The 14720-nt window shown below is 37.7% G+C and overlaps 2 protein-coding genes across 3 annotated transcripts in view; both read right to left on the bottom strand.

Moving 5' to 3' along the window:
• The window catches only part of ttc28 (tetratricopeptide repeat domain 28), a 166352-nt gene extending 162859 nt beyond the window's left edge, over positions 1 to 3493 (bottom strand). For both annotated transcript variants that reach the window (XM_085464402.1, XM_085464403.1), the window contains exon 1: positions 3232 to 3493. In XM_085464402.1, coding sequence (XP_085320528.1) covers positions 3232 to 3261 — 30 coding nt within the window. In that variant the 5' untranslated portion in view covers positions 3262 to 3493. The remainder of the gene's footprint in view (positions 1 to 3231) is intronic.
• Positions 3494 to 4948: 1455 nt separating this feature from the next.
• pla2g3 (phospholipase A2 group III) lies at positions 4949 to 12926 on the bottom strand. Its single transcript, XM_085464400.1, has 7 exons — positions 12199 to 12926; positions 10614 to 10746; positions 10380 to 10514; positions 8627 to 8973; positions 8417 to 8540; positions 7989 to 8099; positions 4949 to 7493 (listed from the first exon to the last, which is right to left on the bottom strand). Exons 1-7 carry the CDS (start codon positions 12716 to 12718, stop codon positions 7277 to 7279), a joined length of 1587 nt encoding a protein of 528 aa, XP_085320526.1. The 5' UTR covers positions 12719 to 12926; the 3' UTR covers positions 4949 to 7276.
• Positions 12927 to 14720: the final 1794 nt, after the last annotated feature.

Genomic DNA, 14720 nt, shown 5'->3' with positions numbered 1-14720 from the left:
TTCTAGTTCTGATATGACGAATGTTACATAAAACACAGGTAAATAAAGAATATCACATACAGTATTGTCTGTACTGAACTAAAACTGTTCCTGAACTTGAATGCAACTAGTAGAGTGCAAGAAGAAAAACTACTCTAAGTGGACTTCTGCATTCATACACATTCCACTGATAGCTGTGTTATACACATTTTTGTGTTACACTGTTCTTAAACAGAGCTCTGGCTTAACTGAAACTTCTCTGTAATGTTGTGCACCTGTGGGTAAAATACTTTGTTTCCAAATGGAGAGGATATGTTTGTGTATGAGTGAAAACTGGAAAATAGAAACCTGGAGTCTAATGTATCAAATGGTTAAGTGCTTATTTGGCTAATCACTCAATACAAAAACAATCCTGCCAGTTCATCTAAAGGATCAGTTATGATCACCTTGTTTTTATGTCTGTTTTTAAATCTATCTATGATATTTTAGTCACCAGAGCTTACTTACATTTCCCTGAATGCAGATTGTTTTTTCTAGCCCAATTTCTCCTCTATCTTTCTATAGCTATTTACATATAAACTACCGTACAAATGAAAATCTGCTCGAGTTGGCTGGAGGTTTGACCATGTAGGTTCACCTCAGTCTTGCATTACAGACTTGTGTGTCTACATGTTTAAAAGCAGAGGTTTGTTGGTCTGGAGTATTCAGGTGTGTTAACACAATGACACAATTTTTGCAGGAATAGATGTCCCAACAAATTCACACCAATGTGAGACCATGCAAAGAAACTGCAACAAAACAAAACAAAATGTTAAAGTTCTTGACAGTAGAATTATAAAAAGAAAGAACAAGCATGGTTAATGCTGCTGAATGCTGTGTTCTACAATAATAATAATAATAATAATAATAATAATAATAATAATAATTATTATTATTATTATGGGCCATACTTTTTTTCCACATGACTTGCATTAGCATTTCTGGTTTGTAGAGGAGCAGAGTTGAGTCATCTGTTTGTTTCATGTTCCTGTAGCAGCTTATTAATAATGTTGCTGCTTACACACAGACACACCCACACATACACACAGCTGTCCCAGTGTGTAGACGGTAGCACCAACTCACTCAGGAGACAGGTTATCAGAAGTGTCACTGCTGATATGTACTTTCTGCATTTGGCTGTAGAGCAAAAACTACAACACACACACACACATTACAGAAGAAAGTGTCAGGTTGCATTCCAGAAGTTTACAAAGAATTTATTTTTGAGGAACAACACTGCCAAACGACAGGAACACAACATGAATATCCTGTGGCAGTCCTTCCACGATTACACACAAACACACACTTCCCCTTTGTTCTGTCTTACTACTCCCAGCCCCATTTTCAGCCCAGGTCACAGGGAGTACATTCCTGGTAAAAATATAGAGACAGAAAGAGACTGATGGGACGAGTACCTGAAAGAGAGGAAACTGTTTGCCTAAAACTGGCCGTTAGATCTTTAATGTGTCATATCGTCGATGGGGCGTCAATGAAACAAGCTGTAGCTGTATGCAGCTGTATGTATAAATGTGTGACATAATGCTAAGGGCAACAAAGATGGAATAGTTCAGATTATGTTTGAAAGGTACTGGAAATCTGACTAAACTGAATATTAGCAGTTAGTTGCAACTGTGATACTATAATGTACCTGCATGCGTGGTTTCAGTTTCTCCGGTGTAATGTAATTTATTTATTTTTTATTTGTCAGTCAGTTGTAATATCAAAAATATATTTGAGCTTTTGGACTGTTGAGAAAGATTATTTAAAGGATATGAAATGTGTCACTATTTTCTGACACTTTATAGAATAAAACAAATAATCAGTTATTTAAGATTTTCACATAAACATGCTTTTGATAAATATACATTTTATTGTGAATGTTTTTTGACAAATATGTATACAGTAAAAGAAAGGAGAAAAAAAAAGAAAAATGGTCTTGACCAGTCACACCTGGTGATTATTATCAAATCATCTAATAGTTTAGACTCTTTACATGGTGGGGCAAAGGAGGGGCAAGAGGTCTAGACAGAGTGGCACATGCCTCTTTAGTAGTGAAAATCTCCTATGTAACTGAAGTCAACAAAATATCCACAAAAACACTTTAAAACTCTTTATGGCATCATTATTGCTTCTATCTCTTTTCTTCTCCTTTAGATGGGTAGGCTTAGAGAATTAGTTTTTACAAGTATTTTAAAGACATAAAAGTTGGGGGGAGCAAGAATCTACTCACTTTTTAAAGATGGCATTGCTTATTTCAGCAAGACAGTTCCACGCAGCAGAAAACTGTCTGTCGCATTATGAAACCAATGCAAGGACACAGGAGTCCTTAACCTGTATAGCCAAAGAAATCATACTACAAGAATAGGAAAACCTTAGACAGAGTTTCTTGAGTTTAACATTTAATATGTTATTCTTGTAATTTCTTCAGTTAAAGCTACATTTTCTTTTTGCAAATTATTGTTCTTTAAATGTATCTCTTGCATATCATCCCAAGTTTTTGTGTCACTTCTACAGAAGTGACAATTTTTACATTTTAAAGCTGAGAATAATTCCACTTACCAAAACCTTTAAAATTTAAAATAACTCTCTACAAAGCTCTCAGATATTTATTTTAGTCTGTATAACAAAGTATGTCCTGCCAATTTCACAGTGTAGCTCTGAAAAAAAAATCCCTGTCACTTTGTAAATGAAACTTCTGAAACTCGTGTCTGCGCCTTGACACTTTCATTTTTGTTTTTTGTACTGACTTTACTGTAACTTTAATTTGCTTTCTACATTCTGATATATTTCACGCTGTAAAAACAACTTACAGTAAAATTACAGTTGGCAACTTAATGAGCTCCTTTGTTTATGTCTTTTGTATTCCATGGTGTTCCTATAATGTCGTTTCCCTTTTAGTCTTCCTTGTATGCATTTAAGGAATACATGCAGTAAAGATGCACTTCTATTCTATTCTGTTTTTAGTTGTATTAGTAAATAAAAATCTGTTTCACAACATCCACAGGTATAAATGAGCCTGTCAGAGCTCAGATGGAGCTGTCTATGAACTCCATGTTTCAAAATAAGCCCTGCACGATGGCAGCTCATCGTGAGATGTCTGTGTGTAAGCGACTTTTTTTTCTCTTCCCAGCCTCTTACCGATGGCGCTGAGCAGCCGCGGTTTGTGTCCTCTGTGAAACCACAAAATAAAGCGACTGTTTCCACTAGCCTTACCTTCTCTTTCCTCGTTCTTGGCTTTTCCATCTCTGCTAAATCCGGCGACCGGAGCTCTAAACTTTCATCCCGCAGCAGCAGCAGAGAGACAGAGAAAAACAGTCATCCAAAGCCAGGGTACAAGTCCACTGTAGGTTATCCAGCGGTATATGTTACCAATAAACTTGAGAGTGAGAGGCTTGTGTGCTATGCAGCGGTGCTCCAAAGTTTCTCTGAGTGAAAGTTAATCCAGACTGCGTGCGCCATGTTCCCACAGGCGAACTTCTCCCCATAGCGGAATTTTTGTCCGGTGAGAGGCGGGGATCCGGTCGGCTCACCAGCTCACAGCAAGGTTTCAATTACTCTTCATGACATCAGAGAGGAGTTGAGTTACCTGACAGATATTCATTTCAGCAGACTTTTACACTGTGTTGGTGTAGTATGTTAACAGGAAGCCATACTTTGTGTAGGAATGAGGACTTGTTTAAAAATATATTATTTTATAGCATTTGGAGTCTATTGTAGAATATAGCCACCTACTCCGAGTGCTAGTGCCCTATACGGTTAAAAATAACGTTTGTTTAAAAAGACTTTAGACTGGAAGAAACATTATTAACATTATTGTGATTGGTGCAAAATTCTATGGACATGTAGACAAAGGGAACAGAGGTATTTAGTAGGTAAGGTGTTAGAGAAATGCAGATGGATAGATAATAGTACATTCTGCAAAAAGGATGAAAATGTCTGTACTAAACATGCACTTTAAGAAGAGGGAAGAACACAGGGTGACATATAAGAGATGAGGAAGGTGCACACAGAGGGTCCACATCTTATGCAAAATGTGCAATCTGAATGATATAGGAGACTGCAAGGTGGTGTCAGAGGAGAATGTCGCTAAACAGCATCAGATGGTTGTCTGTAGGATGCCTTTGTACATTAAGAAGAGGAAGAAAGTGAAGGCAGAGGCAAGGAGTAAGTGAAAGAAGTTGAAGAAAGAAGAATGTTGCACAGAGTTCAGGAAGAAGTTGAGGCATGCTCTGGGTGGAAGGAAAGAGTTACCCGATGTTACCTGTATATTAAAGATGGCCCACTAACAAAACAAATTAGCCTCTTTGACTGTGGTAATACAAACTAAAATATCAAGAAGGTAGGTAAGGCTCTTTGTTGATACTGATTTTTTAATATTTTATGGAATTATACATAAACTACTAACTTTTAACTACTAATACTGTACACTTCACTGTGGTGTGAAAACTACTTTAGATCAAAGCATTTATTGACCAGACATTAACAAAAAACTGAGCACTGTCTCCTAAAGGAACCACGTGACGATCCCACATTCTGAATCATCCAGAAGGAGCCCCATTTGCATATACAATGGTCCCTCGTTTATCGCGGGAGTTACATTCTAAAAATAATCCGCGATAGGTGAAATCCACAAAGTAGCCAGCTTTATTTTTTACAATTATTACAGATGTTTTAGGGCTGTAAAGCCCCTCACTACACATTTTATACACTTTTCTCAGACAGGCATTAACATTTTCACACTTTTCTCTCTTTTTTAAACACTCTCAAAGTTCCAACCTTCGTAGAAAAAAAAGTCCAGTATTATACAATGAAACCAAAGATCAAACCCTGTATTCAGGTCAGGTCAGGACGCAGAACACAATGCACTGAAAAAAAAAGAAAGCATGCAAAATTGCACACAAAAAAAATCCAGCGAGGTCGCAAAGGTGTCCCGCGTTATCATCATCACCTTTATTTATAAAGCACTTTAAAACAACCACAGCTGACACAAAGTGCTGTACATTGGAACTATATAATAAAGTCACATAAGATATAAATAAAAAGCCAAATAAAAGAAAAAGTAAAATACTTAATTAAATAACTAATTTAGTTACAAGAGAAACTAAGTCTCACTGAGGTTAAAAGCCAAAGAATAAAAGTGGACAGTGAAGGGGCCTCTCTAACATGCAAGGGCAAATTATTCCATAATTCAGGACCCACAATAGAAAAGGCCCCTCTGAGCTTCCTCCTGGATCTCGGTACCTCCAGGAGCAGCTGGTCAGCTGACCTGAGAGACTGACAGGGTGTGTGGGGATGAAGATGCTCACAGAGGTAAGGCGGGGCAAGATTGTGAAGGTATTTAAAAACAAACATGAGAATTTTAAAATGAACTCTAAAAGACATAGGCAGCCAGTACAGAGAGGCAGAGAGTGCAGGCCAAATGTCTTACTTACTCATTTGTGGCAAAAAACTGAGGCCGTCATTTTTATAAATGCATTTTGTTTCTTATTTGTATAGTTAAATATTACGCTCATGCTTGTGATGTGGACATATGCAGTTTATGTGAAGAGATGCCTAACTTAAAGAGTAGAAGCAGGATAATAGCCAGTCTGATTCTGTTTTTATGTCAGTAATGATGCCTACTGACAAACACCTCTAAAGCTCAACATGTGACATTTAAGATCTGGAACTCTCAAGATGTTAAATAGGTTTCATTTTATGTTTTACACTGCGCAAATAAATCTTGAAAGTTTGGCTAAACTTAAAATTAGCTAGCAGGTCTATGCAAAACAGGGAGAAACTATTTGTTTGCTTGAAGTAACTCTGACATAACTCTAACATTTACATTTTTCTTATAGATTAAGCAAACTTGTTAGTGAACACTACTCTGGGTATTGCTAGTAACGGCTTTCAGTCTTTAGCCTAAGCTGCATTCATCACTGCAGTCCTTAGCCTCACATTTACCATACAGTGTTGAGAATGATATTGATTGTCTCGTTTAACTGTTAACAAAAGTAATAACAATAATAATAATATATAATAATAATCTCAATTATTTTGAGAACATTAAGCAAAATCTACATTGCAATCCTTCACAGCGTAGCAAAAATATAGCATTCAAGTCATAAAATTAACAGGTACAAAGAAGACAATGATAACAATGTATCTTAACATTTAACAATATATCTTAACAAACTACTGTTTTTAAATCTAATTAGTTTTTTTTTTTCTTTTTACATCTTACAACATAAAGTACATTTCAACATTTATTTCTTACGTACAGCTATTTAAGTAATTTTTTCTCTTTCATAGCTTTACTTACAACATAATTTGCAGCATTCTGCAACTCATACAGTACAGTGCAAATACTTACATATAGGCTACACGTGCTGAAACATGAATATAAAACGCATCTACAGTATAGGGTACAGAACTGCAACCATGATTTTATTCTGTGAATACTGAGGTCAACAGTAACCTTTCTTCCAGGACAGCCAAAGCTCCTCCTTTTTAATGAGATGTGTTTTCATGGCAGATATCTCCATCTGTCATCTCAGGAGAAGCACATGTGTTACTATTCATTTTAACAATGGCTCAGCTGAATTGAGTTACTGCAGTGAGTCATTATAGTTTGCCAGCATGGATTATTACAGCTGGCTCTTGAACTTGCACACCTCAATAAAATGCTCTTCTTATTAAATGTTAGTTAGTAAAAAACTATGGTGTCCTGCTAAGACCTACCAACATTTCTGTTACACTTTAGGAATAAGTTTATCTTGTCCTCAACAAGGCCATTTTGTTCCTTAGGTACAACCTCCACAACATCCCATATAGTAGACACCATAAATACACAGTACAATATTTCATAGTAATCCAAAGTTTTCAGTATTGGATAATAAATAAAGAATTGTAACAAAAAATATATATATATACACATATATATATATATTTCCTTCTCTGTAGGTTTTGCCTAAATAGTATAAAGTCAGTGGAAATAAATCTTCTAAGTTTGTATTGCTGATCTAAAAATTAATTAAATCAAATTAACATGATCTGTGCAGGCCTTAGAACATCAAACGAGAGTTGAAGTTGTCCTGTTAGTCATTATTGACAGAAAGACTTGAGCGTAAAGACAAATAAAGCTTTCCATAAGAGAGACTGACTGTGAAGAAGATTCATCAGGAAATGAACAGGAAAATTTTTTGCTAATCCATGTGAAAATAGATTTCATAGTGTCTTACGTATATAATATTGAACATTAGGACGAGGTTTTTTCCCTTTAGACATTTTTTCTCTTCTTCTTCATTTGTCTGCGTCGGGTCAATCTCAGACACAGTTTGTGGAGCCTCACTTCTCTGTCTTTTCTCTTAGCTCTCCTTGGGTTTGGCCTCCTGAGGTTCAGTTGTACTGCCTGTAGATGGTGTTGCTCCTCCACTGCTACGCTGGTCCACTGATCCTGCTGAGGAAGCTCGGCTTTTACCACGACTAGAGTACAGCTGTTGAATGAAGCAGAAGAACAAATGTTTTGTGATGCTACTTAGTATTTAGTTTTAGTGTTAGAGTTGACATACCTTTACTTTACTTAAAAATGTATATTTCATGCAGTTTTTCTAATCATCCACTACATGGGATTATTTACATACAGAACAAGTATAAAGCTTAAGAGAATGCACGGCTGAACATGTATTTTAAATCACTGTATGCAATGGAAATGTGTGTAGCATCATCTCATGATCCGATGATCAGTATTTCCATTTTTTTAGGCACCAAACTAAAATATGTAGCTGTATATGAAAGATTTAGAATTATAGCTCCATGTCCACAGACTGATGCATGGCCATTTTGACCATTAATGCTATGTCATAATATATCAGTCATAGTGACTGTGTACTTGATCTGACTTCTTCTGTTATACACAGTGATATAACTGTATTATATTCTTTAAAGCTAGGCCAGTTAAATATATCTACTGTATATGTTTGTATACTTACTTGCTGTCTGCCGTGCATTCCTCAAGCAGGAAGCAGGACTGAGACACATGTCCCAGAAGATGAGCTTGCACTTTGGTCAGTTGTCTCTGTTTAGCCAAAGTCTGGAATATTCTAGAAGTACAAAAAGCCCAGTCAAATGAAATGTCCGAGCACATGACAAAGGCAGAGAGCATATGAAAAGGCCACTAGAACAAAAAGAGAACTGGAGAGAGTATCAAAGCAGAACAAAGCCGAGTGCGCTGTTATCTCAGTGTTTGCACATGCCCTGTAATTACTAAGTAAATGTGTGTATTTTAGATATGGTGTGACACATGCTGAAAAATTACCCCCGATCAGATTATTCTAGAAAAAAAAGCAAGTAAAAATTCTCCGTATGACTTCCCTGTACTGGTAATAATACAGAGAATTTACACAGTGTGTTGCCTTACCTGACAGTACAGTTGCAGTGGTAAAGTGTCTTTGGCTCCTGGTTGTAGAAGCCATATTTCTCATGCTGGGATGGGATCTTGTCCCTACACTCATCGATATCCTTATAGATACCACATGACATTGCTGTAGAGAAGCATCGGCAGAAGTGGTCAGTTACTCTGTTGTAGGAAAATCAGTGAATATACTGAGATGTGGTTAGTATCAAATACCTGTGATATCAGGGCCTACTTCAGTCACAGTATGATTTTTGGTTGGTACAATGTTCTCCAGATTTTCTCTTCTGTCAGGAACAGATCCCAAAGGTGTCTCTGTTGCATTACTGCCTGTGTATGTTGTAGCGTTAGTAAGAGGAATGATGGAGGCAAAGGGTGTAGGGACTGTGAATGCAGCAGCAGTATTGGAGGAAAGCTGTAAATCTGAAGTGCTATTCTCTAGGAGTTCTGCAGTTGTGGTAGAATTGATCACGGAGCTGTTCATGGTTTCATCTGTTGGCTTAGATTTGAACAATATGGGTGAATGAACCTCAGCATACAGAGCCATTTTAGTCTCCTTACACCTGCAAGTGAACCCAAAGGACGAAAAAATTACAGAAATATTTAGTTTTCTTATTGTTCCCAAGTGTTGACTTGGAAGATGGATGCTTTCTCTCAGATCAAAATTAAGTTACAAATACCAGCCTGAAACCAGTCTGAACCAAAAGAGATCAAAACTATAAACTATATAGAAAAGATGGACTTAATTCAATTCAATTCAATTTTATTTATATAGCGCCAAATCACAACAACAGTCACCTCAAGGCACTTTATATTGTAAGGTAGACCCTACAATAATACATACAGAGAAAAACCAAACAATCAAATAACCCCCTATGAGCAAGCACTTTGTCAACAGCGGGAAGGAAAAACTCCCTTTTAACAGGAAGAATATCCTCCGGCAGAACCAGGCTCAGGGAGGGGCGGGGTCATCTGCTGCAAACGGTTGGGGGGAGAGAAGGAAGACAGGATAGAAGACACTTAGCTACAGTGACTTCGCCTATTACTTAGTGAGGTATTCACTAAGTCTGGAAACTAGTGATTGAAGCCATGAACTCATCAACTAATCGTTTAAAGAGGTCATAGAGGATGAGAGACTTCACTACAAGCAGACTTCTATCTATCTATCTATCTATCTATCTATCTATCTATCTATCTATCTATCTATCTATCTATCTATCTATCTATCTATCTATCTATCTATCTATCTGTTGCTGAAAACAAGGAGTAATGGCAAACTTATCTAGTTTTAGTAATAATCAATACTTCATGCTTTATGTATTGATTAGCTGTATATGTAAACTATAATATTCACTAGATAATTAGTTTGGATTTAGCTACACACTCAAAAACTCTCAATTTGGCTATAGCCAAACCTAGAATTAAGTTGCCTGACTAAATTGTTTGAACTAATCCATTTTTGTCATATGAAAAATTATCTTAAAACTTGGTCTTGCATGGAAAAAAAAAGAAAATGTAGCTTGGTGTTTTGACATTACAGGTGAGGTAAATAAGTATGGAGTTAATTTAAGTTAGCTGGTTAGTTGGCTGATAGAGTCAGGCTAGCTTTTTTTTCTTTCTGACTCAGTAAAACTGGGTCAAAAAGATGACACCTTATCAAAGATATTACCTTTAGTCCAGGTATATGCTTTTCAGACTTTTTTTCTAGATGTAAAAAGAGGCGAAAGTCTCCACTGTTTCCTGTAATTAGCTTGAGATCCAATTAGCTTTATCTCGACCAAAGTAGTGAACTACCAAAGCAATTTGTAAACCTGCTCGCAATCTAAGGGACAGATGCCTCAAACCCAGAACAAATAAAACTATAATGGCTGGATACCATGAGAGGTCAGGGAGAAATAACAATACTGGATGAATCATAGACCTTCACAATTACACAAAGTCATTTTATTTCCATCACAGCTTTACTTACATTCCAAACCAGTTTCTCTGTGTACACTGAAGCCGGTGGGAGAATGTAAAGCAGTGCATCTTCAGCAGGTTAAAGAAGGTATATCCCACTACATCAGCTATGCCGTCATCCGCCTCCACCAAACAACTTCGAAACCTTTAACATATTTGATGCCATCATTTTAAGAAAGAATCAACATCAAAGCACATGCAACAAACCAGCTGAAAAATAATCAGGAAAGGATAGGATAATTACTTGTTATCACAGTCACAATGAGACATGGTGAAGATGTTGCTGTTGAAAATGCCAAACTCTGAGTGAAAGGACAGGATGGTGTGTCTGCACTGATCGTGCTCCCGGCAGCAACGGTCGGTCCCTGAAAACACTCCTGCAACAGGTCAAAACATATATAGAAGGTGTGGATTAAAAGACTGTAACATGATTGAAACTCTCCAAAATGTAAATGTCAGTTTACTTGTTGTGATCATTGTTTTTTTTTTTCCTTTCTGTCAGTAATGTTCTTGGGTTTGTTCCCATTCTTTAAGTGTGCCACAAGTATATATATATATATATATATGTATATAGATAGATAGATAGATAGATAGATAGATAGATAGATAGATAGATAGATAGATAGATAGATAGATAGATAGATAGAAATAAAATATAACATTTACATATATTATTTACCCAAAAACCTGAATAAGGTTTATTGCCTTGTTAAGGAAGTGTGGATTTATCTTTTTGTTTGCTGTGAAAAACTGAAACTTCAAACAGGTAAAAATATATGTATAATAATATCAACTTTTTAAATGCTTCTTCAGAAAATTATTGAATTTCATTCAAATTAAAGACAGTCTAAATGGTCATTTTAGTGACTAAAATTAGCAGACAAGAGGGCTAGCAGAGGTGAACATTAGCAGAAAGCTATTAGCAATGACATACCTGTCAAAGCAGCCATATCCTGGAATATCAAGGGGAGAATTATTCCCCATAGAAATTTTTGTAACGGGCTGTAAACATACTTTTTAATGCAGGGATGTTTTGCTTTTTTAGTATGGGAATCTACTCTCTATTTAAAGAAGAGGGCTTTTGAAGAAGGAAGTAAAGCAACTGTAGTTTTTGGCACTTCTGCATAAGCCTCACTTTTCAGCTCCAGAGAGTACAGCTGTGATATTACACAGAAGAGGGAACACCCACTACTTTTTCTGTCTATATCTATATGTACTGCATGCCATCCATCTATTTCAGTTTTTCCTTATCTTCTTCATGGATAAAATATCTACCCTGGACCCATTGTGAGACTAATTTTTAATTTTGGCATTTATAAATGAAATTAGCTACACTTTATGTAGAGACACACTTTAAAAGATGAATACTAAACACAAGGATTTAGCAAGCAAGAAAGGCAGAGGTCAGTTAGTTGAATTATGGGAAATATATGTCCCTAGGCTGTTTCTGGAGTTTGGGAGAGAAGGGGCTAACATAGTTCACTGTCTGTGGCTTTCATTTTGCTCATTTTAAGTCTGTCTCTTGCATGTGTAATAACTTAACTTTTTGCTAAACTTGTTTCATCAACTCATTAACACAGAGTATTTTTAACCCCATATCACTGGTTTCCAACTTTTGAAAGAAATGAAAAATATGTACTTGTGAGCACCATAGCAAGTCGTGCCCAACAGATCAATCAGAATTGAAAGAAAAAATTCAGAAGAAAAATTAAACATAGTTTTGTTTTTTTATCCTTTAAATGTTAGAGCAAACTTTAGTATTAAGGCTCCAAAGGTGGGAAGCACTCCCTGTACATAAGTTCAAAAACGGAGTTCATGGATCCACATACCCAGATCTGAATATGAGGGTGCCTTGTTGCCAGAGCCGCACCAGAGAGTCCCGGGTACAATAAAACCGCGCTTTACACGCTTACGTCTGCTGACCTCTGACCTCTCATCTTGACCTTGAACACGAACACTCCTCACCGACCTCTTTCCTGTGGGTTCCCCGAGAGACGCCAGGGAGACGCACTGCCCTTCTGTCTCTAACACGGAGTCCAAATGGACATTTTCATTCGGATGCTCTGAAAAGCCCCGCGCGCGCTCCCGGCACAGAGACAAATAGTTCTGGGTCACCGCTGTGTCGTCGCTCCAAGTGCAGCCAAGCAGAGCGCGCTCCCCGGACCAGGCGGTGTGGTACAGCCGCAGAGATGGAGGGGTCTGCTGCGGGTCGCTACGGAGAAAATTGTAGTGCATTTCTCCGTTAGCAGAAACTTTAGTCCACGTGCAGAGAACCGAGGCTGCTGCTGCGGTGCAGCTCAGGAGTAATGATGTGCAGATGAGAGTAACAAGTGGAGCGATGCGCATCATGGTGGCGGCGGGTCGAGGAGGAAAGCAGCTGAAGGAAACAGGCTGGGAAACGGTTTCACTTCAGTATTGTTGTTTCACTCTCTGAGGACTTACGGACAGATCGACAGATTCCAGGTCGATTTTAAATGAGAAGAGGAGGAGGGGGGTGGTAGAGGAGGAGGAGGGTGCTCGGGTGATCCGGTGGTACTAAAATAAACACAATATCCAAACCACCCATGTGACCTGTTAGCATAGCCAAACACTTTACTCCCGCCCCCACACAGCCAAGCAAGGACACACACACACTATCTGTCCCACATCACAGACAGTGACCATGATACACACTATTGACAACACTCACCAAACCCACCCAGACACATACCCACAGGCAGCACGCTGCTACCAATCTACAAATGTATCTTTAAAAGTGATAGACACGCCCCAAAAACATTCTGACAACCTCATCAGTGTTTTCTGACTGACAGATGGAAATCTCTTGGAACTCCTGGGAGATTTACTTTTATATTCAGTCCTTTCTCACTTTCTCCAACCTATGTCAAGACAGAAACTTTTAAACCATAATCCAAAAGCCTGCCTGCTTTTGGATTATGGACCTTTTACTACTATTTCTCAATCTTTTTTTTTAATTGACCTAAAGTGAAGCACTGCCCTCTTATGATCTCTAATCACAGGTTATGTCATTAGTGTTAGGTACACTAGGCTGGTGCCAGATTCTGTTGTGCTTTTAATCCTTTATGGGATAAATTCAACAAGCTGTTAGAAATATTCCTCAAAGATTTTGCTCCATGTTGACAGGAGCTGTCAATTACACATCCATGATGTAACTCTAGTTCAACCACATCCCAAAGGGGATCTGTTGGTTTGAGATGTAGTGACAGTGGGGACCATCTGAGTACAGTGAACTCATTGTCAAGAAACCAGTGTCAGAAGATTTGAGCTTTGTAATGCGGAGCGTTATCTGGCTGGAAGCAACTATCAGAAGATGTATGGTTATAAAGGTCCTCAACAACACTGAGTAGTTAGGCTGAGAAGTTTAAATGGTACTCAGTTTATACTAAGGGGTCCAAAGCATGACAAGAAAAAAACTCTTGATAATTTGATGCAAACTGTAGCCTCGGATTCCTGTTCTTAGCTGCCAGAAGCGTCACCTAGTGTGGTCTTCTGCTGCTGTAGCCCTTCTGATTCAAGGTTGAATGTGCTACGCATTCAGAGATACTCTTCTATATACTTTGGCTGTAATGACTGGTTATTTCAGTTACTGCTGCCTCTCTCTCAGCTTGAAGCAGCCCGTCCATTCTTCTCTGTCTGCTGGCATCAACAAGGTGAGAACTGCTGTTCAGTGGATATTTTGGGAGAGATAGTTGAATAGGAAAACCCCAATAGAACAGGATCTGAAATATTCAGAGCTGCCTGTTTGGCACAGACCAACAAGCATGCTTTGTTCAAAATCACTGAAATCACCTATTTTGATGCTCAGTTGTAACTTCAGCAGTCCTGACCATGTCTACATGCAAAATGCACTGAGTTTCTTCCATGGGATCTGCAGGTTACATATTTGTGTTAATGAGGCGTTAAGCAGGTGTACCTAATGATGTGGCCAGTAACTGTATTGCAGTGAGCAGCCCAACCAGGCAGACTGTTCTCTTCAAGTGTGCCTAAAATAGTATTTGAGTGTTGACATAGTTTTGTGATAGAGAAAAATATAATCTGTAATCTTATATAATCCGTGGACCCAGAAACATCCTCACCTACAGAAGATACTTGAACTAAAAAAATGAAAGACCACAGATGGCGTTTTGTGTCCATTTGACCTTTTTTTTCCACTCCGCTTATCTCGTTCCAGGGTCATTTTGTCTTTTTTAGCAGCTTTTATTTTATTTTTCAATGACTGCCACTCTCTGTAGTCCTTTTGCATCTTGTTTTTGCAAGCTTGCATACTTATGCTACATTGCTCTATTTCTTATGATTTTTTTTGTTCTTTTTTTGTGGTTGTTTTGTTTGT

The sequence above is a fragment of the Copadichromis virginalis genome, linkage group LG7 (genome assembly GCF_057382275.1).
Source record: "Copadichromis virginalis isolate Kocher_CV1m ecotype Utaka linkage group LG7, C_Virginalis_male_GT1.1, whole genome shotgun sequence".
NCBI lineage: Eukaryota > Metazoa > Chordata > Actinopteri > Cichliformes > Cichlidae > Copadichromis > Copadichromis virginalis.
This window is presented reverse-complemented; position numbering and strand designations above follow the sequence as displayed.